This window comes from Salmo salar, chromosome ssa21 (genome assembly GCF_905237065.1).
Source record: "Salmo salar chromosome ssa21, Ssal_v3.1, whole genome shotgun sequence".
Classification (NCBI taxonomy): Eukaryota; Metazoa; Chordata; class Actinopteri; order Salmoniformes; family Salmonidae; genus Salmo; species Salmo salar.
Genome location: NC_059462.1, coordinates 42,176,191 through 42,199,354, shown reverse-complemented (window position 1 = coordinate 42,199,354; position 23,164 = coordinate 42,176,191). Strand labels below are relative to the sequence as shown.

The 23,164-nt window shown below is 40.5% G+C and overlaps 3 protein-coding genes across 3 annotated transcripts; all 3 read right to left on the bottom strand.

Moving 5' to 3' along the window:
• Positions 1-2,966: 2,966 nt before the first annotated feature.
• Positions 2,967-4,216, bottom strand: LOC106582321 (gamma-crystallin S-1). The gene is made up of 3 exons (XM_014165302.1): positions 4,162-4,216; positions 3,460-3,702; positions 2,967-3,314 (listed from the first exon to the last, which is right to left on the bottom strand). Exons 1-3 carry the CDS (start codon positions 4,168-4,170, stop codon positions 3,036-3,038), a joined length of 531 nt encoding a protein of 176 aa, XP_014020777.1. The 5' UTR covers positions 4,171-4,216; the 3' UTR covers positions 2,967-3,035.
• A 4,878-nt stretch (positions 4,217-9,094) lies between these two features.
• On the bottom strand, positions 9,095-10,147 carry LOC106582324 (gamma-crystallin M3-like). The gene is made up of 3 exons (XM_014165306.2): positions 9,935-10,147; positions 9,559-9,798; positions 9,095-9,437 (listed from the first exon to the last, which is right to left on the bottom strand). The coding sequence occupies exons 1-3, from the start codon at positions 10,073-10,075 to the stop codon at positions 9,147-9,149; spliced, it is 672 nt and encodes a 223-aa protein (XP_014020781.2). The 5' UTR covers positions 10,076-10,147; the 3' UTR covers positions 9,095-9,146.
• Positions 10,148-14,397: 4,250 nt separating this feature from the next.
• LOC106582325 (gamma-crystallin M3-like) lies at positions 14,398-15,591 on the bottom strand. The gene is made up of 3 exons (XM_014165307.2): positions 15,452-15,591; positions 14,830-15,072; positions 14,398-14,742 (listed from the first exon to the last, which is right to left on the bottom strand). Exons 1-3 carry the CDS (start codon positions 15,461-15,463, stop codon positions 14,464-14,466), a joined length of 534 nt encoding a protein of 177 aa, XP_014020782.1. The 5' UTR covers positions 15,464-15,591; the 3' UTR covers positions 14,398-14,463.
• Between the last annotated feature and the right edge of the window lie 7,573 nt (positions 15,592-23,164).

The window sequence follows — 23,164 nt, the reverse complement described above, 5'->3', positions numbered from 1 at the left end:
TCACTATTTCGCACGCGCCAAAATAACAATCACATAATTTCAAACTTATGTGTTATAACTGTTTATTTATCTGCTCTATAAACTATTCATTCCCATTTTATAAACGAATTATTGCCCCTTTTTACATTTCTTTAAGTAAACCTTAAGAACATGTTAATGGAGACAACTGGAAAATGCCTTAATTAATTACATTCCATGTAACTCTTTAAATATATATATTTTTATTTTGGTTAATATATTGTGTATCGACAGTGGGAGACATACATGACAGATGAGAACAACCAAGTCGGGATTCGTAACCCCGTTTCCAGCGGGTATGCCTGGTCTGGAATGGGTAGCTCTACCACTAGACCAGACACTGTTTCGTTCCATACAATTCGAAAGGGAGTAAAATATTCCTATGAGGAGTACCTAATTACCCAGAGTGCTTATTGCACACATCACATGGGAAGATGATGCCTTTATGTCTCAACTCAAGGCCCACAACTGTGGATGTAGCTAGTCAACATATATAAGAAATGGCATACCATATTTATGTTACTAAGGGACAGCATACATAAAGGCCCAAATCCTAACCTCAGGACCATGTGCTAAGCTCAGACTTGTGTAAATTGTGCATTGAGATCAAATTAAGATTCTGTTAGGATTCTGGCTAAAGAGAACAGCAGGAACACCAAATTAAACTTTGATTTGTCATCTAACTGCACAAATAGATATTGGTCTGATTAGTAGGCTATACAAAATAAAATACAAAAAATAAAATAAAAATACAATTAACCAGTTGAGAACATGTCCTCAAATTCCAATCAAGTTTTCAAGTCTATTTAGAATAATAAAACGTGTTGGGTTGCGGATTGGCTGAAAAACGAATGTGAGATATTGCCGTATTTATGTAACTTTCAAAATGGGCTTAGAGGGAGGTTGAAGACCAAGAAGGAAAATGTGCTCAGAACAGTTTTATGTGTGTTTGTGACTGACTGGTTGCCATTCTCCACAGTTTAAGCTTGCTGAGATAATGCCTTGGCATTAGCTTGGGGAGCTAAAGCAAGTGTTCAGGTCTCTGGCAAGGTTACTTATCAAGCCAGCTTAATTGACAGAGTGTGGTTCATGATGATGAAGAACCAAATTTGAATAGAGAAATGATTTAAAAAAATAAAGCTAATATTGTGTAGAGTTAGTTATACAGTGGGGTATATATTTTTTTTATACAGTATCCAGAAACAAATTCAGTTTACTAAACTGTTTTAACTGTTATGTTGTGCAGAATTGTGCTTGATGTACACGTTTTTATTGAATGAGTCTTTGTGTTCTCTCTGTCACTCACATTGAGGTATTGAGAGTTGCTGGTGCTCAACAAATGTGCAGGTGTTCAAATCTTGGTGTTGAGGTAAAAACGGTGTTATTTTTGAGTGTTGATTCTAGTGGGGTTAACACCAGTGGGATTTAAATTGACCCCACCTGCAGAGAATAAAATAAGTGTTGTTTGAATCACAGTGGAATCAACACCACATGGGGTTGTTGTTTCCCCTGTACATATCCCCGCTACTGTTATTTTACTTAATTATTTGTTATTCTTATCTCTTACTTTTTTTAGGTGTTTTCTTAAAACTGCATTGTTGGTTAAGGGCTTGCAAGTAAGCATTTCACTGTAAGGTCTACACCTATTGTATACGACGCATGTGATAAATAACATTTGATTGAATTTGATTTGTTACTCGACTGTGTTGAGTTATTTTTCTCTCAGATTGAAAAAGACATGGGAGGGTCCTCATTATCCTATTTCCCAGCATGCTTTGTTTCAGGTTGCTTTTTAGAACAGTTTCTTTTAATATCTATATTTCTCCATGTACAATGATTGATTAATTGATCTTAAACTACACAACGATAAATAAAACACATTTTTCTAAACTAATCCAATCTGTAAGTGGTTTGACTTATTTCACCCATTATTGAGACGGTTGTTCCAGTTTAGATGGTTTAGATAGTCTCATTTATCAATCTTCACCTCCTTGGCAGTCAACCTAACTGCAGATTGTGGGTGATTAAAAGTTCCAATAGTTGGATATCTTGACTCTGTCTGAATTACAATAGGAATTTTACAACACTTTGCAAGACAGCATAATATGACTTGTTGATGTGGCCTGCAAACCAGGTGTTTCAGACCACTGTGTTAGGGTAAAACTTGGTTGTCAAAGTATGGTATTATAAAAAAAAATATGTATTTCTTATGACAAAGGCACTCATTTGGTGAAGACTACAGGACTGAAAGTTATCAAATGCAACAATGATATCTCTGTCATTAGCAAATACAGTCATGGGTGGTACTAGAATCTCAAAAATGTGCTCGAAAAGCACCCTGGGAAATAAAAATAACTCTTTAACCCTACAGTGTTAAAAAAAAAAACACCCCCACAAGTTACTGCAAGACCACAGGTGTTAATTCCCCAACACTGAGAAAGTGTAACAGCATCAGCTCTAATAAAGTGTTAATTTTAAGTCAGAATTTGCAACACCTGTGGTGTTAGGGACACAACACTCTTGGCGGGTTAGTTCATCAACCTTTTGAAAAGTGTTGGTTTGACACTATTTCGGTGGGTGAAATATATAGTACACACTAAGAAAGTGTTACATTTAACACAGTGGGTGTTAAAATTCTGATCTCAAATGATAGTTTTATGGTTTTACTTTAGAAGTAAAAAGTATTTTAGGAGAGTGAGGTAACCATTCTTACGTCTTTGGATAAATGGCTTGAAAATAGAAACCATTATTTTATTGACTATAATTTTGTATTTGGACAATGAATATGACCATCAGTTTTCTCTCAAAATGACAGTATAAGACGTAAAACTATTAAATGCCTCGATTCAACAAATGTGTTGAAACTTTGCATGGTGTATACTAGGTTATGGGACAGTATGTAGCATGTTTTCATACTTATTGCGTGAACATTATAGAAGACAATAGGATTGCAGGTGGACCTAACTTTATTTAATTTAAATGTTAGGCTCAGTTTCATGTTGATGATCAATTGCCTGTCAGTTTGGGTGAGCAACAGCACGTCTGATTGAACCAACCCTTGAACTGATGGCTCCCCAGTCACTGTATCTCCTGTACTCGCCAGGCCTCAGGAGGTACTGCCTGCCTCTGTAGTTGGGATGCTCATAGAAGAGCCAATACCCCTCCATAACATTGCAGGAGTGGATATCATTGTACTGGAATCGATCATAGAGGGAAGGGAGGTCATCGGCAAACTCCAACATCTGACCGCCAAAGTCAGAGCGCTCGTAGATTCTCATCTTGTGAGCTCCCTGATTCTGAGGACAAGGAAGAGAAGACAGCTATGTTCATTCAGTTTCTTTACTATTAAGTTTCAAGTTTCATTTTTATTTACCATGTTTATTACTACCTACATCAATGATGGGTTAACTTGTATACCAGGAAAGAGGAATATGGGCTCACTTGAGGAATCATGCGGCAGGATTTCACACAGTCATTAAAGCCCATCCAGCGCTGGTAGTCGGGATACTCTCCCCTTCTCAGGAAGTATTGGTAGCCCATGTAGTTTGGGCGCTCATAGACCATCCAGCTACCGCTCTCCACTTGTATGGAGTTACAGCGGCTGAAATGGATGTGCAGGTCGGCACAGTCGACGGTGCACTCATAGGAGCGACCCTGGAAGTTCTTGTCCTCGTAGAAGATTATCTAAAAATAGTAATCGAAGTAAACATGTGTACAGATGTAGGATCTTAATTTTGTCATTCTTTTGTTTCTGAGATTTTTCAAGCACCAAGCTTCGTGATTTACATAAATTCTCTGCAAATCCACACTAACACACGGTTATATTAACAGTATGGCGCTTTTCATGTAGCCTACTTTCTGCCAGCTAATAGCCTAACCACCAATTAAGCGACATTATGGACTAAACGTTCAAACCCTGTTGCTGCAGGATTATTTTGCTGTGACAATGTAGGTCAAATTAAGATCCTACATCTGTATGAACAATGGAAAGAACATGTGTATGGCTGGTAAAACAACCCCATTCAGTTTTGTTCAATGCAAAGGATCTCTCGCAGGTGTTCATTGTTCTGTGTTCTGTCAGACAAACAGTGAACAAGAACGTGCGACGGGACAAAATATGTGCAGCGAAACAACAATCCTTACCTTTCCCATTGTGTTGGCTAAATTTGGTCACACTGCAACACTGACTAGGCGAACCATGGCCCTTTTTATACCCTCTAGGAATAGAGACATTGATATGTTGATCAATTAACTTTAGATGTCAGCCTTTTTGAAAAGACAGCACGGCTGCCAAACTACAAAAGATAGTTGTTTTTCTTTGTCAGCAGGGTGAATGACCTTTTTGTTCGCTACACAAAGGCTTCAATGGTGCTAATTAACCCCTCATGTAATAGACGTGTTTATCAGCGGCAAAACAAGATCTAGTAACTTAAAGAACGGATGACAGAATACCCAACGCAAAGCTGATGACAGAATACCCAACCCAAAGCTGATGACAGAATACCCAACCCAAAGCTGATGACAGAATACCCAACGCAAAGCTGATGGCAGAATACCCAACCCAAAGCTGATGACAGAATACCCAACCCAAAGCTGATGACAGAATACCCAACGCAAAGCTGATGACAGAATACCCAACCCAAAGCTGATGACAGAATACCCAACGCAAAGCTGATGACAGAATACCCAACCCAAAGCTGATGACAGAATACCCAACCCAAAGCTGATGACAGAATACCCAACCCAAAGCTGATGACAGAATACCCAACCCAAAGCTGATGACAGAATACCCAACCCAAAGCTGATGACAGAATACTCAACCCAAAGCTGATGACAGAATACCCAACCCAAAGCTGATGACAGAATACCCAACCCAAAGCTGATGACAGAATACCCAACGCAAAGCTGATGACAGAATACCCAACCCAAAGCTGATGACAGAATACCCAACGCAAAACTGATTTATCAAGCATTTATTTGATCTTTAAAAGTAGGTCCTCACAGATACACATTAATTGATTTATGTGATTCACCTTTCACTGGAGTGAATGTAAAATATGATCAGATGTGCACAAATATCACCAGTATTGTTTGACATGTACTACTTTCTGAATCTCTAGCTACATACAAATATAATCCATGAACATTTCAAACACACTGCAAAATATAATAAAAATATGATGGATTATAGAAAAGGACAGATTTGACTCCCCTTGCCTGGTGGTTTCCGTACTGTTTCAGGGGTGAGGTTTTGGAATATGTCCAGTCAAACTTGTGCTCGTGCCACCTCTGGTCTCAGTTGATCCACAGCCAAGTGAGGGGCTGCTGGTGTGGCCAACAACCCAGGTCATGTGATTGACTGTATTGATAGAGTTTTACACTATAGGCAACAGGAGAGTGACCCTAGTGGCCAACAGGAGAGTGACCTTGAATATTTACATTGGGACTCATTTTGACTGTAATGAATGGCTGCTTCCCGATTCTCCAGTCATTTCCAGAAGTACGTAATGAAACCTGAATGACTGTGAATTTGAACAGGACAAACTGTTCAACTGTATTGTGTACCATCATGGTCACCATTCATGTATTCAAATAGCAAACTGCTTCCACAACCCCTTCTGATTCCTCTCTGCAACAACTCTGTCAGCTGATAGACAATCACAACTTGGTATCAAAGTAGTTCGATGTTAAAAATAAAATTTAGAGAGATTGCGGTTTCATTTTTTTTGGTAAGCAAATATTAATGTCCATGGCTACAAAAGAAACCAAAACAGGCTTTTGCTTTCAAGGTAAGGAAACATACATGTAGTGACTACAGCTGCAGAACCTAGGCCAAATTCCCCAGGCTATTTGTCAATGCCAGATCTTGTGATGGTTGACAGCTTTATTCTAGCTAGATAAGCGTTATTTAAATGTTTCTGTAGCGGTTGATATATGAGCTCTCTGCTTCCTAATGCACATCATTAAAATGCATCATGGCATAGTACTGTATATAAACAATGTGTTTGTTATTCATTACATCTAATTGGTCTATTTTTACATGTTATTTAGTATTAGTCGACTCTTTGTTTATTAGAAATGTATACATATTTATATTATGCATATCTACATTTTGCTTATCTACATTATGCATATCTACATTATGCATTATGCATATCTACATATACAGTGAGGGAAACAAGTATTTGATCCCCTGCTGATTTTGTACATTTGCCCACTGACAAAGAAATGATCAGTCTATAATTTTAATGGTAGGTTTATTTGAACAGTGAGAGACAGAATAACAACAAAAAAATCCAGAAAAATGCATGTCAAAAATGTTATAAATTGATTTGCATTTTAATGAGGGAAATAAGTATTTGACCCCCTCTCAATCAGAAAGATTTCTGGCTCCCAGGTGTCTTTTATACAGGTAACGAGCTGAGATTAGGAGCACACTCTTAAAGGGAGTGCTCCTAATCTCAGTTTGTTACCTGTATAAAAGACACCTGTCCACAGAAGCAATCAATCAATCAGATTCCAAATTCTCCACCATGGCCAAGACCAAAGAGCTCTCCAAGGATGTCAGGGACAAGATTGTAGACCTACACAAGGCTGGAATGGGCTACAAGACCATCGCCAAGCAGCTTGGTGAGAAGGTGACAACAGTTGGTGCGATTATTCGCAAATGGAAGAAACACAAAAGAACTGTCAATCTCCCTCGGCCTGGGGCTCCATGCAAGATCTCACCTCGTGGAGTTGCAATGATCATGAGAACGGTGAGGAATCAGCCCAGAACTACACGGGAGGATCTTGTCAATGATCTCAAGGCAGCTGGGACCATAGTCACCAAGAAAACAATTGGTAACACACTACGCCGAGAAGTACTGAAATCCTGCAGCGCCCGCAAGGTCCCCCTGCTCAAGAAAGCACATATACATGCCCATCTGAAGTTTGCCAATGAACATCTGAATGATTCAGAGGACAACTGGGTGAAAGTGTTGTGGTCAGATGAGACCAAAATGGAGCTCAACTCAACTCGCCGTGTTTGGAGGAGGAGGAATGCTGCCTATGACCCCAAGAACACCATCCCCACCGTCAAACATGGAGGTGGAAACATTATGCTTTGGGGGTGTTTTTCTGCTAAGGGGACAGGACAACTTCACCACATCAAAAGGACGATGGACGGAGCCATGTACCGTCAAATCTTGGGTGAGAACCTCCTTCCCTCAGCCAGGGCATTGAAAATGGGTCGTGGATGGGTATTCCAGAATGACAATCACCCAAAACACATGGCCAAGGAAACAAAGGAGTGGCTCAAGAAGAAGCACATTAAGGTCCTGGAGTGGCCTAGCCAGTCTCCAGACCTTAATCCCATAGAAAATCTGTGGAGGGAGCTGAAGGTTCGAGTTGCCAAACGTCAGACTCGAAACCTTAATGACTTGGAGAAGATCTGCAAAGAGGAGTGGGACAAAATCCCTCCTGAGATGTGTGCAAACCTGGTGGCTAACTACAAGAAACGTCTGACCTCTGTGATTGCCAACAAGGGTTTTGCCACCAAGTACTAAGTCATGTTTTGCAGAGGGGGTCAAATACTTATTTCCCTCATTAAAATGCAAATCAATTTATAACATTTTTGACATGCGTTTTTCTGGATTTTTTGTTGTTGTTATTCTGTCTCTCTGTTCAAATAAACCTACCATTAAAATTATAGACTGATCATTTCTTTGTCAGTGGGCAAACGTACAAAATCAGCAGGGGATCAAATACTTTTCCCCCCTCACTGTAGATTATGATATTCAAATTGTATGTGATATAAAATATAAAATAAAATATATGTATATAAAATATAATTTATTATTTAGAAATCATAACAGCATCCCAGTCTTTGGATGAGTCTCAAATCTATAAGGATTGAATCTAATGGTTAAACCTATAAAGTCATCATGTTGGAGATACAATAATTCAACTGAATAATTTTTATTGACCTGTCATCTCTGCCCAAAATCCAGCACTCTGCTCTTATACTGTGGAGGTGCTGCCCTCTCCTGGGTTTCCTGTGACTTTTCTAAGTGGCAGTATGTGTGTAAGGATGGCAGTATTTGTGGAGCATAAATGGTTCAGCTTTGGAGCTGTTTATTTCAATAAGTCTTCACTTCAATAAAAAATGTATAATATTTCATAGCTGTTTAAAGGGGCAATCTGCTTTGGTAAACAGCTGAGGGAATGGGCTTGAAAAATGTATCCACTGATATCAACAGTACATTTAATTTTATATTTTTTATTTAACGAGGCAAGTCAGTTAAGAACAAATTCTTATTTTCAATGACGGCCTAGGAACAGTGGGTTAACTGCCTTGTTCAGGGGCAGAACAACAGGTTTTTACCTAGTCAGCTCAGGGATTCAATCCAGCAACCTTTCGGTTACTGGCCCAACGCTCTAACCACTAGGCTTCCTGCCGCCTCATGATGATGTGATATGCATGATATGATATGATATAAACGCTATATTTTTAACCATGCTTTGGCTATACAGTGTTTGTTTACATTTACAGAGGAGTTAAAACAAGCTTATATGTTGGGTTCTGATGGGGCATTTATAATATACATTCTTCATGAATCAATGGGTATATATCATTCATTTAAATGTACAAAAATGTATACAACTGCAGATTGCAGTTTAAACATCCACACAAGATGTATTCCCAACAAATATCCACAATTCATTTTCTATCCTTTACAGTATGAATAATTAGAGTTGTGTCACAGTTGTGTTGTGTTGTTGCTTCTATTGCAGCTGAAGCAGGAGCTGTAACACAAAGTATTTCCAACAGAATATTTACTTACTACTAGAATAGACAGTACTTTAACATTTACTTCAACATTAACCATATATAAGGATCAGTGGTTTTAACAGATTGGGATTTTTCAACATTTTCTAACACCATTAATTAACTCCACATCAAGTTTTGAAGTACAATGTATCTGCTCCCATTGCACTTGTATGGGAAAACGAACCATACGAACATGCAGATGTCTCTTCTGAATGCCCCTTTACCTCAAACCAAGGACTCAAATGAAAATTAAAGACACTTTCATTTAAAAGTTAGGTGATTTTATTTAGACTCGTAATTTTAGTAATTGGTGAATTTAATAACAAGAATCCAAAATACGCCTCATGCTGTTGAACCTCATGGGGTTGGAGCCCATGTGCATGCTCAACTCTCTCATGTTCCTGTACTCTCCAGGCCTCATGTACATCTGCCTGCCTCTGAAGTGGGGCTGCTCGTACATCAGCCAGTGGCCGTCCATCACGTTGCAGGACTGCATGTCGTTCATGCGGAAACGATCGGTCATGGACTCACAGTCGTCGCTCATCTCGTGCATCTGACCTCCAAAGTTCTCCTTCTCGTAAATCCTCATCCTGAAGTTTCCTCTGTGCTGTAAATGGATATGGGAAAAGTGTTTTACCAAATCATTCCAAATATACCATCACATTGCTTTTGCTGGAGTTGTACATGTGGCCTATGGGAGTCAAAATGAACAGGTTTAATATATTTACCATGGGGATGTTACGGCAAGATCTGATGCAATCACTCATGCCCATACGCTGGTAGTCACCATACTCTCCCCTCCTCACAAAGTACTGGTTTCCCATGAAGTTGGAACGATCGTACACCATGAAGCAGCCGCTCTCAACTCTGCAGGAGTTGCACCTGCTCAGGTAGGAGGTCAGTTCAGGGCAGTCGCTGGAGGTCTCATAGGAACGACCCTGGAAGTTCCTGTCCTCGTAGAAGATGATCTAAAAACACACAACAAAACCATCATTTATTAAAATTAGATGTAGTTCTAACAGTACAGTACAATTCATTGATGGTTATAAACAAATTTGAAAAACTTCTGCTTAAAACGTCCAGTTTCATCAAAGCTCCACACACCTTGCCCATAGACATGGTTGCGGTTACTGTGTTGGTCTCAGGATTGCACAAGTTTCTGTATGTCCCCCTATCGCTTTTATACCTGAGCCGACCGATAAAGAATATGTGGTTCCATTGTTCAAACCCCTGACAGAGCAACATGGCATAGAGGCCCCCCTCCCTGTACAGTACAAAGTGGCCTTTAAAGGGTCATTATTAAAGGGTCATTATTTCCGGCTGGGTGCATTTGTGAGGAGAGCCCATGCCTTTATTGTTTCTGTTGAATAACAGTAGAAGCGGGAACTGTTCATATTGAGACTTTTCATAGATATCAACTAAGTTAACTGACATTTGTTCATGGGTATTACGATTCCAATCTTTTATTTAAAGAAAAACACAAAAAATGGTAGCATCATGATTCAAACATCAGTCCATTAGAAAAAATATAACACATGACTGAAAAACATGATTTCATATTAGCTGGTCTTGCCCAGTGTGAATCAATGTGGATGAAAATGAATATATTAATGTTCCCAATGTAATTAGATGGTTGTTGGAATTTTCTTTCCTCCAGCAAAACTGTAGGCATACAATTCATAAATTGTGAAATTGTATATCTGGAATCCAAGAACATTCTAGTAGTGGTTAGTAAAGTGGAGCGGTAGCAACTATATGATTGATTACTAAGTGCCTTCAGACAGTATTCATACCCCTTGACGTTTTCCACATTTTGTGCTACAGCCTGAATTTAAAATGGTTTAAATTGATTTTTTTCTCTCACATATCTAAACACAATACCCTAAAACGACAAAGTGAAAACATGTTTTTAGATTTCTTTGCAGATTTATTGAAAATGAAATACAGAAATATCTAATTTAATATCACATACCGAGTCAATAATTTGCAGAAGCACCTTTGGCACCTTTGGCAGCGATTACAGCTGTGAGTCTTTCTGGGTAAGTCTCTAAGAGAATTCCACACCTGGATTGAGAAACATTTGCCCATTATTCTTTTCATAACTCTTCAAGCTCTGTCAAATTGGTTGTTGATCATTGCTAGACCACCATTTTCAGTTCTTGCCATAGATTTCTAAGGAGATTTAAGTCAACACTGTAACTCTGCCACTAAGGAATATTCACTGCCTTCTTGGTAAGCAACTCACGTGTAGATTTGGCCTTGTGTTTCAGGTTATTGTCCTACTGAAAGGTGAATTCAACCCCGTGTCTGGTGGAAAGCAGACTGAACCAGATTTTCCTCTAGGATTTTGCCTGTGCTTGGTGTAACCGATGTGAAATGGCTAATTAGTTAGAAGTGGTGCGCGCTAATAGCGTTTCAATCAGTGACGTCATTCGCTCTGAGACTAGAAGTAGGGTTTCCCCTTGCGTTGCAAGGGCCGCGGCTTTTGTGGCGCGATGGGTAACGATGCTTCGTGGGTGTCAGTTGTTGATGTGTGCAAGGGTCCCTGGTTCGAACCCGGGTTGGGGCGAAGATAGGGACGGAACCTACACTGTTACATTGGCACCATTCAGTATATTTTTTATCCCCGAAAAACTCCCCAGTCCTTAATGATTACAACCATACCCATAACATGATGCAGCCACTACAATTCTTGAAAATATGGAGAGTGGTAATCAGTAATGTGTTGTATTGGATTTTCCCCAAACATAACACTTTGTATTCAGGACAAAAAATGTATTGCTTTGCCACATTTTTTTGCAGAATTACTTTAGCGTCTTGTTGCAAACAGGATGCATTTTCCCTCTGTTAATTAGGTTATTATTGTGGAGTAACTACAACGTTGTTGATCCATCCTCAGTTTTCTTCTATCTTAGCCATTAAACTCAAACTGTTTTAAAGTCACCAGTTTCCTTCCTCTCCGGCAACTGAGTTAGGAAGGATGCCCGTATCGTTGTAGTGACTGGGTGTGTTGATACACCATCCAAAGTGTAATTAATAACTTCACCATGCTAAAAGGGATATATAATGTCTGCTTTTTTAAACCAATCTACCAATAGGTGCCCTTTGGGAGGAATTGGAAAACCTCCCTGGTCTTTGTGGTTGAATCTGTGGTTGAAATGTGCTACTCAACTGAGGGACCTTACAGATAATTGTATGTGTAGGGTACAGAGATGAGGTATTCATTACAACTATTTAAACACAAGTTTTGCACACTGAGTGAGTCCATGCAACTTATTATGTGACATGTTAAGCAATTTTTTCCTGCTGAACTTATTTAGACTTGCCATAACAAAGGGGTTAAATACTTATTGACTCAAGTCATTTCTGCTTTTAATTTTTAATTAATTTGTATATTCCACTTTGACATTATGGGGTATTGCGTGTAGGCCAGTGACAAAAATCTAAATTTAATACATTTTAAATACAGGCTGTAACACAACAAAATGTGGAAGAGGTCAAGGGGTGTGAATACTTTCTGAAGGCACTGTAAATAACATTTTACACTGATATTTACATGGAATAATTTTTAGGGGAGTAATTCAGTACCAATTTAACATTTGTTAACTGCCTGGCACATAATGATGCCCATAAATGCTATTATTAATAGTCTTTGGCCTTTTCTGACAATATTAACAGACCTTGAAGCAACATCTCAAGACATCAGTCAGGAAGTTAAAGTTTGGTCGCAAATGGGTCTTCCAAATGGACAATGACCCCAAGCATACTTCCAAAGTTGTGGCAAAATGGCTTAAGGACAACAAAGTCAAGGTATTGGAGTGGCCATCACAAAGCCCTGACCTCAATTCTATAGAAAATGTGTGGCCAGAGCTGAAAAAGCATGTGTGAGCAAGGAGGCCTACAAACCTGACTCAGTTACACCAGCTCTGTCAGGAGGAATGGGCCAAAATTCACCCAACTTATTGTAGGAAGCTTGTGGAAGGCTACACGAAACGTTTGACCCAAGTTAAACAATTTAAAGGCAATGCTACCAAATACTAATTGAGTATATGTAAACTTCTGACCCACTGAGAATGTGATGAAAGAAATAAAAGGTAAAATTAATCATTCTCTCTACTATTATTCTGACATTTCACATTCTTAAAATAAAGTGGTGATCCTAACTGACCTAAGACAGAGAATTTTTACAAGGATTAAATGTCAGGAATTGTGAAAAACTGAATTTAAATGTATTTGGCTAAGGTGTACGTAAACTTCTGAGTGCAACTGTATCTGGATAGCATTACCATTTATAGACATACCTTGGAAGACCACCTCAAGCATCTTAACAGAGTCTGCAAGGTAGGAGACCAGATACTTGGGTAACCAACTGGGAAAGGGAGAGGTCAGACCCCAGGTGGACAAATTGGAGATCATTCAAAGCCAAAACTCAAGTGAAGTTCTTGCTTGGTCTTGTTTGAGGGAATGTGTATTTTGTGACATGGGAGTAGGGAGTTTGATGTTTTGTTTCAGTATTTCAGCATGGTGAATGGTCAATGTTCACACATAGACAACAGAGTAATTTGTTGTGCCTGATAATTTCCTTATCTATCTCATTTGAAAACTAGTATCTGACAATAGTTTTGCAAACACAAAGTTGTGTGTGCAAGATACAGGAGAACAGGAAAAGTTCAACCCAGAAAAAAGGTGTGAAGTGTGTAAAATCCAGGTCCATCCATTCAGGTGTGTTTTAAATATAAAAAGCCTTTTTTAAGCGGTATATTGAGCATTAACATAATAAACTTAATATTAAACAAACATGAAAGGGAAAAAGTGTATAACCTCCATTTTTAAATGCTTTTTGTAGGTTTGGCATACACTAAAGCATCGTAACCTTTGATGGCACATAAACACACTACTATTTAACCATTAAATACAATTACATAGTTACCCTATTATTTAATCAGTGAAGAAACTCTTATCCACAGTGACTTACAGGAGCAATCAGGGTTTAGTGCCTTGCTCAAGGGCACATCGACAGATTTTTGACCTAGTCGGCTCTGGGATTCAAACCAGCGACCTTTCGGTTACTGGCCCAGCGCCATTTCTCAGAAACACTAAGACAGATTAAAGTCATATATCATACTGTGTTCAGTATTGTCTGTCCCTACAGGTTCATGTTTTGGGTCAGACACTGACTGGTTCATTTTACCTTTTTAAATAGGAATATGGAAGGAAATGCAACCAAACATTTTATAAAATATACATTTCATTAGCTACATCCATTAGGTAAAAGCTATGCATTGATAGTTCTATTACGACTTCCAACACTTTCTCCTACTCTTTGTTTTGTATCTAATCATGGGTCTCTAGTTTTACATTGGGCTCCAGTAGTAGAGTGATGCATTGGCGTGCCTTGCAAAATGTGATGATTTTATTCAAAAGCAAAAGGAGTATAGGATCAATGTAGTTTCAACCACTTATGGAAAGTGTTTGAATCAGGACAAAGCAGGACACGACTGGATTGGTAAAAATGTGTTGTATTAGGCCTCTGTGGATTTTTGCAGAACAAGACAAAAGACTTGATATTAAATAAGAAAAAAACTTTTTTATTTAAAAATCAACCGTTTCACTGAACAGGTGGGCCTGTGAATTTAACAGGAGTCGGTGATCCTTCTGATGGAACTGAACTTCATTCCATTGTATCCCTGCATCTCCCTGAGGTTTCTGTACTCTCCAGGCCTCATGTACATCTGCCTGCCTTTGTAATGGGGCTGCTCGTACATCAGCCAGTGGCCGTCCATCACGTTGCAGGACTGGCAGTCGGACATACGGTAACGCTCCTGGATGGAGTCACAGTCCTCGCTCATCTCGTGCATCTGACCTCCGAAGTTCTCCCTCTCGTAGATCCTCATCTTGTAGTTTCCTCTGTGCTGTTAACATACATTTTGTATATGGGATTAGTTTATTATAAACATTAAACTGTGTTGGAATCTGAGATGTATCATGGTGGTTCATACCATGGGGATGTTACGGCAGGACTTGATGCAGTCATCGAAACCCATCATACGCTGGTAGTCAGGGTACTCGCCCCTTCGCATGAAGTACTGGTTTCCCATGTAGTTGTTGCGATCGTAGGCCATGAAGCAGCCGCTCTCAACCCTGCAGGAGTTGCACCTGCTCAGGTGGGAGGTCAGCTCAGGGCAATCCTGGCTGGTCTCATAGGAGCGACCCTGGAAGTTCTTGTCCTCGTAGAAGATGATCTGAAAACAAATACTCTTGCAATTAGCCAGAAGAATATGTGACCAGAATGTGTTCAGAACTGTGTAGAACTTTCCTTTAATTGGTGGTTATAATACAATGCTTTACACTGGACTGCATTATTCAATCAAATCAATCAAATGTATTTATGAAGCCCTTTTTACATCAGCTGATGTCACAAAGTGCTATACAGAAACCAAGCCTAAAACCCCAAACAGCAAGCAATGCAGATGTAGAAGCATTGAATTTTGATGTTTGTATAGTGTTATTACTGTATTTAATGTATATATATATATATTCTATAAAACCACTGCATTACTCTATATACAGTAATAATCAGATCACATGAACACTAAACCGCAAATAACAATATTAACTCACCTTTCCCTGCATGTTTATGGTTATTTTGAGCGATGCTATAGCTATGCCGGTCTGCAGCTTGTTTTATACCTGATGTGACATCCAAAGAATCTCTGGTTCCATTGTATGAAACACATGAGTCAGCTGTATGCTATGCAATGGTTGCTCCCACTGTTTGTCACCACAGACGGGAAAGCATTATTATGTACAGTCAAAAGTGGGGACAAATGAGAATTTTCTGCCTTAAAAGCAATGTTGAGGGTAATTTAGATGCACACATGTAGTTTTAGGCCAAATGGTCTTCGATTTCAGGAATGGCATTCTGAAATGAGTCCCTGTCATGTCTGTTTTAATAGCAGTCCTATTTTTTTGAATGAATTTTTTTTTGGGGGGGACAAATGCTATACTGTACTTCAGAATCTCAAATCAAATAAATTTTTATTTATCACACGTGCCGACTACAACACGTGTAGATCTTACCGTGAATGCTTACTTACAAGCCCAGTTTTAAGAAAATAGAGTTAAGAAAATATTGACTAAATAAACTGAAGTAAAAAAAAAGCAACTCTATAAAATAACAATAATGAGGCTATATACAGGGGGAATACCAAGTCAATGTGCGGGGTACAGGTTAGTCGAGGTAATTGAGGTCATTTGTACAGGTATGTAGGGGTAAAGTGACTATCCATAGATAATAAACAGTGAGTAGCAGCAGTGTAAAAAACACTGTTTAAAAATGCATTTATGAGTCTTCAATTTATTTTCGTATACCTTTGACAAAGGTACTACAGTATGTTAAACCAACCATCAACATTTTGATACTTACAACATTTTCATAGTTACTTATTCAAAAGTACCCACATGCCTACAAATGGCCAAAACATCCCCAATGTCAAGGGCCGGTAAAGAGGAGTGTCTACGTTCCACATGTTCTGAGGGAAGCACCTGTTTCAAGCAAAGTATGCTTCTGTTGGCTCCTGACCTGTCTGCCAGTCATGTACAACCTATCATCTTAACAATCCTCTTGTGGGCACACCTAGCTTTTTTCAAACATGAGATGAGGGGAGAGACGAGGGAGGTCACTATCTATGACTAAGTCACTATCTATGACTCGTCAGAGCTGCTGGTTTCCAGCATTTTGGGTACATTTTCTCAACTGAGGGCTGAATCACAACTTGATGACATGGATCAAACATTTTCACACAATTCTATCATTGACTTCTATCAATGCATGATTTACATAGATATTTGAGCTACACATTCTTAGCGTGTTTGTATTTGGCAGGGGCGCAACTTTGGTTTTAGAAGTGGGGGGACATAATAGCCTACCCGACCGCTCGGAGGCATTCGCATGGTCCTAAAGCACACCGTTGCCTCATTTTGTGTCACATTCCAATGATAAACCTGGAGGGCACAAAAATGCAATCTCCTAATGTGGGGGGGACATGTCCCCCCCTGTCCCCAGTGAAAGTTGCGCCCCTGGTATTTGGTTGACCACCGGATTCATCCGATGTCATTGAGGAGTTTACCACATCCATCATCGGCTTCATTAATAAGTGCATCTTATATGTAAAATGTAAATATGTAAATTGCATGTATATGTAACAAAAAGCAGTAAAAACAAAAATAGCCATTTTTTTCACTGGGTTAATTTTAAAAAATCAATAAAAAAATCAATAGAAAGAAATACATCGACGACATTGTCCCCATAGTAACCGTATGTACAGTACATATCCCAACCAGAAGCCATGGATTACAGGTGTAACAGTTTAGCTTCCGTCCCTCTCCTCACCCCAACCTGGGCTTGAACACATCAACAACTGACACCCACGAAGCATCGTGACCCATCACGCCACAAAAGCCACGGCCCTTGCAGAGCAAGGGGAATAACTACTTAAGGTCGCAGAGCGAGTGACGTCACCCAATTGAAACGCTATTAGCGCGCACCACCGCTAACTAACTAGCCATTTCACATCGGTCACACTCACCCCCCTTTTGACCTCCTCCTTTTTTCGCAGCAACCAGTGATCCGGGTCAACAGCATCAATGTAACAGTGTTGCTTCCTTCCCTCTCCTCGCCCCAACCTGGGCTTGAACCAGGGACCCTCTGCACACATCAACAACTGACACCCACGAAGCATCGTTACCCATCGCGCCACAAAAGCCCTTGCCGAGCAAGGAGAACAACTTCAGGTCTCAGAGCGAGTGACGTCACCGATTGAACCGCTATTAGCGCACACCACCGCTAACTAGCTAGCCATTTCACATCGGTTACACAGGCAACATCCCCACTGAGCTAAAGGCTAGAGCTGCCACTTTCAAGGAGCGGGACACTAATCCGGATACTTATAAGAAATCCCGATACGCTCTACGATGAACCCTCAAACAGGCAAAGCGTCAATACAGGACTAAGATCGAATCCTACTACACCGGCTCTGACGCTCGTATGAGGATGCAAACTATCACGGGAAACCAAGCAGCAAACTGCCCAGTAACGCGAGCCTACCAGACGAGCTAACTGATTTCTATGCTTGCTTCGAGACTAGCAACTCTGAAGCATGCATGAGAGCATCAGCTGTTCCGGATGACTGTGTGATCACGCTCTCCGTAGCCGATATGAGTAAGACTTTTAAACAGGTTAACATTCACAAGGCCGCAGGGCCAGACGGATTACCAGGACACGTACTCAGATAATCCGCTGACCAGCTGGCAAGTGTCTTCACAAAAATGTTCAAGCTCTCCCTGACCAGTCTGTAATACCTACATGTTTCAAGCAGACCACCATAGTCCATGCACCCATGAATGCCAAGGTAACCTGTCTAAATGACTATCGCCCCGTAGCAATCACATCTGTAGTCATGAAATGCTTTGAAGGGCTGGTCATGGCTAACATTAACATCATCATCCAAGACACCCTGGACCCACTCCAATTCGCATACCGCCCCAACAGATCCACAGATGACGCAATTTCTATTGCACTCCACACTGCCATTTCCCACCTGGACAAAAGGAACAGTGTCCGTATCACTAAGGACCTAAAGTGCCTTGAGAAAGTATTCATACACCTTGACTTAGTCCACATTTTGTTGTGTTACAGCCTGAATTCAAAATATATATAAAAATCAAATCTCACCCATCTACACACAATACCCCATAAGGACAAAGTGAAAACATGTTTTTAGAAATGTTTGTAAATGTATTGAAAATTAAATACAGAAATATATAATTTACATAAGTATTTGCACCACTTTGCTGTTTGGGGTTTTAGGCTGGGTTTCTGTTCAGCACTTTGAGATATCAGCTGATGTAAGAAGGGCTACATAAATAACAGAACATGGCCAAGATGTTCAAATGTTCATAAATGACCAGCATGGTCAAATAATAATAATCACAGTAGTGGTCGAGGGTGCAACAGGTCAGCACCTCAAGAGTAAATGTCAGTTGGCTTTTCATAGCCGATCATTGAGTGTATCTCTACCACTCCTGCTGTCTCTAGAGAGTTGAAAACAGCAGGTCTGGGACAGGTAGCATGTCCGGTGAACAGGTCAGGGTTCCATAGCCGCAGGCAGAACAGTTGAAACTGGAGCAGCAGCACGGCCAGGTGAACTGGGGACAGCAAGGAGTCATCATGCCAGGTAGTCCTGAGGCATGGTCCTAGGGCTCAGGTCCCCCGAGAGAGAGAAAGAAAGAAAGAGAGAAAGAGAGAATTAGAGAGAGCATACTTAAATTCACACAGGACACCGGATAAGACAGGAGAAATACTCCAGATATAACAGACTGACCCTAGCCCCCCGACACATAAACTACTGCAGCATAAATACTGGAGGCTGAGACAGGAGGGGTCAGGAGACACTGTGGCCCCATCTGATGATACCCCCGGACAGGGCCAAACAGGCAGGATATAACCCCACCCATTTTGCCAAAGCACAGCCCCCACACCACTAGAGGGAATATCTTCAACCACCAATTTACCATCCTGAGACAAGGCCGAGTATAGCCCACAAAGATCTCTGCCACGGCACAACCCAAGGGGGGGGGGCGCCAACCCAGACAGGAAGACCACGTCAGTGACTCAACCCACTCAAGTGACGCACCCCTCCTAGGGACGGCATGGAAGAGCACCAGGAAGCCAGTGACTCAGCCCCCGTAATAGGGTTAGAGGCAGAGAATCCCAGTGGAGAGAGGGGAACCAGCCAGGCAGAGACAGCAATGGTGGTTCGTTGCTCCAGTGCCTTTCCGTTCACCTTCACACCCCTGGGCCAGACTACACTCAATCATAGGACCTACTGAATAGATGAGTGTTCAATAAAGACTTAAATGTTGAGACCGAGTCTGCGTTTCTCACATGGGTAGGCAGACCACTGGAGTAATATGATCAAATTTTTTGGTTCTAGTCAGGATTCTAGCAGCCGTATTTAGCACTAACTGAAGTTTATTTAGTGCTTTATCCGGGAAAGTACAGCATTGCAGTAGTCTAACCTAGAAGTAACAAAAGCATGGATACATTTTTTTGCATCATTTTTGGACAGAAAGTTTCTGATTTTTGCAATGTTACGTAGATGTAAAAAAGCTGTCTTTGAAACAGTCTTGATATGTTCGTCAAAAGAGAGATCAGGGTTCAGAGTAACGTCGAGGTCCTTCACAGTTTTATTTGAGACGACTGTACAACCATCAAGATGAATTGTCAGATTCAACAGAAGGTCTCTTTGTTTCTTGAGACCTAGAACAAGCATCTCTGTTTTGTCCGAGTTTAAAAGTAGAAAGTTCGCAGCCATCCACTTCCTTATGTCTGAAACACAGGCTTCTAGCGAGGGCAATTTTGAAATGAAATGTACAGCTGTGTGTCATCTGCATAGCAGTGAAAGTTAACATTATGTTTTCGAAATGACATCCCGAAGAGGTAAAATATATAGTGAAAACAATAATGGTCCTAAAACGGAAACTTGAGGAACACCGAAATTTACAGTTGATTTGTCAGAGGACAAACCATTCACAGAGACAAACTGATATCTTTCCGACAGATAAGATCTAAACCAGGCCAGAAGTTGTCCGTGTAGATCAATTTGGGTTTCCAATCTCTCCAAAAGAATGTGGTTATCGATGGTATCAAAAGCAGCACTAAGATCTAGGAGCACGAGGACAGATGCAGAGCCTCGGTCTGACGCCATTTAAAGGTAATTTACCACCTTCACAAGTGCAGTCTCAGTGCTATGATGGGGTCTAAAACCAGACTGAAGCATTTTGTATACATTGTTTGTCTTCAGGAAGGCAGTGAGTTGCTGAGCAACAGCTTTTTCAAATTTTTTTGAGAGGAATGGGAGATTCGATATAGGCCGATAGTTTTTTATATTTTCTGGGTCAAGGTTTGGCTTTTTCAAGAGAGGCTTTATTACTGCCACTTTTAGTGAGTTTGGCACACATCCGGTGGATAGAGAGCCGTTTATTATGTTCAAAATAAGAGGGCCAAGCACAGGAAGCAGCTCTTTCAGTAGTTTAGTTGGAATAGGGTCCAGTATGCAGCTTGAAGGTTTAGAGGCCATGATTATTTTCATCATTGTGTCAAGAGATATAGTACTAAAACGCTTGAGTGTCTCCCTTGAGCCTAGGTCCTGGCAGAGTAGTGCAGACTCAGGACAACTGAGCTTTGGAGGAATATGCAGATTTAAAGAGGAGTCCGTAATTTGCTTTCTAATGATCATGATCTTTTCCTCAAAGAAGTTCATGAATTCATTACTGCTGAAGTGAAAGCCATCCTCTCTTGGGGAAGGCTGCTTTTTAATTAGCTTTGCGACAGTATCAAAAATACATTTCGGATTGTTCTTATTTTCCTCAATCGGTTGGAAAAATAGGATGATCGAGCAGCAGTGAGGGCTCTTCGATACTGCACGGTACTGTCTTTCCAAGCTAGTTGGAAGACTTCCAGTTTGGTGTGGCGCCATTTCCAAACCAATTTTCTGGAAGCTTGCTTCAGAGCTCTGGTATTTTCTGTATACCAGGGAGCTAGTTTCTTATGACAAATGTTTTTAGTTTTTAGGGGTGCAACTGCATCTAGGGTATTGCGCAAGGTTAAATTGAGTTCCTCAGTTAGGTGGTTAACTGATTTTTGTCCTCTGACGTCACTGGGAAATTGAAAAAATATAGAACTACTCAGACTGCCTAGAGCTGGCCCTCCGACCAAACTCAGCAAACACTATGTCTGGAAAACAACTGGCACAGCTCATCACCATCTAACACCGTCCCTACCGTGAAGCATGATGCTGGCATCATCATGCAATATGGATTATTTTCAGCGGCAGGGACTGGGAGACTAGTAAGGACAGAGAGATCAATGAATGGAGTGAAAAACAGGCAAATCCTTGATGAGAACCTGCAAACAACTTTAGACTTGGGAGAAGATTTATGTTCCAACAGGACAATGACCCCAAGCATACAGCCAAAGCAACGCTGGAATGGCTTCAGAACAAGAATGTGAAAGTCCATGAGTGGCACAGTCAAAGCCCAGAGTTGACTCTCTTTCAAAATCTGTGCAAAGACTTGAAGATTGCTGTTCACCGCCACTCCCCATCTAACTTAACAGAGCTTGAGAAAATCTGCAAGGACGAATGGAAGAAAATCCCCAAATCCAGATGTGCAAAGCTGATACAGATATACCCAAGACCACTCAAAGCTGTAATCGCTGCCAAAGGTGCTTCTACAAAGTATTGACTTAGAGGTGAATACTTATGTACATTTGGTATTTCTGTATTTCATTTTTAATAAATAATGCACATTTTCAAAAAAAAAAAAATCATTTTGGGGTATTGTGTGTAGTTGGGTGATAATTATTTTATATTTTATCCATTTTGAATTCAGGATGTAACACAACAAAATATGGAATAAGTCAATTGGTATTCATATTTTCTGAAGGCACTGTATTATGGTCCAAACACACCAACACAGTCGTCAAGAGGGTATGACAACGCCTCTTCCCCTTCAGGAGGCTGAAAAGATTTGGCATGGGCCCTCAGATCCTCAAAATGTTCTATAGCTGCACCATTGAGAGCATCTTGACTGGCTGCATCACCGCTTGATATGGCAACTGCTTGGCATCCAACCGTAAGGCACTACAGAGGGTAGTGCGTATGGCCTAGTAAATCACTGGGGCTGAGCTCCCTGCCATCCAGAACCTCTACACTAGGCGGTGTCAGAGGAAGGCCCTAAAAATGGTCAAAAACACCAGCCACCAAAGTCATAGACTGTTCTCGCTGCTACCACATGGCATGCGGTACCGAAGCACCAAGTCTGGGAACTAAAGCCTCCTGAACAGCTTCTACCCCCAAGCCATAAGACTGCTGAACTGTTAATCAAATGGCTACCCTGACTACTTGCATTGACCCCCTTTTTATTTGCACTGAGTTTCTTGCACCGCCTCTATGCATACTCATTGGACTCTACTCAAACACTTACTGGACTCTACCCACACACTCACTGGACTCTACCCATACACTTACTGGACTCTACCCACACACTCACTGGACTCTCCTCACACACTCATTGGACTCTACTCACACACTCACACATTCTACACTGGCACTCCAACACATGCATACACACACACCTATACGTATTACCTCAATTACCTCAACTACCTCGTACCCCTGCACATTGACTCGGTACCAGTACTCCTTGTATATAGTCTCATTATTGTTATTTTATTGTGTTACTATTTCCTTTTAGCAAATGTTTCTTACTTTT

Coding starts and splice junctions, on each gene's coding strand:
- LOC106582321 (XM_014165302.1), bottom strand. Junction 3,315..3,459: donor CCTGCCGCATGATTCCTCAA/GTGAGCCCATAT, acceptor CCTTGTCCTCAG/AATCAGGGAGCTCACAAGAT.
- LOC106582324 (XM_014165306.2), bottom strand. CDS start 10,075: ATGTTGCTCTGTCAGGGGTTTGAACAATGGAACCACATATTCTTTATC. Junction 9,799..9,934: donor CAACCATGTCTATGGGCAAG/GTGTGTGGAGCT, acceptor GTGTGTTTTTAG/ATCATCTTCTACGAGGACAG. Junction 9,438..9,558: donor CTTGCCGTAACATCCCCATG/GTAAATATATTA, acceptor ATCCATTTACAG/CACAGAGGAAACTTCAGGAT.
- LOC106582325 (XM_014165307.2), bottom strand. Junction 14,743..14,829: donor CCTGCCGTAACATCCCCATG/GTATGAACCACC, acceptor GTATGTTAACAG/CACAGAGGAAACTACAAGAT.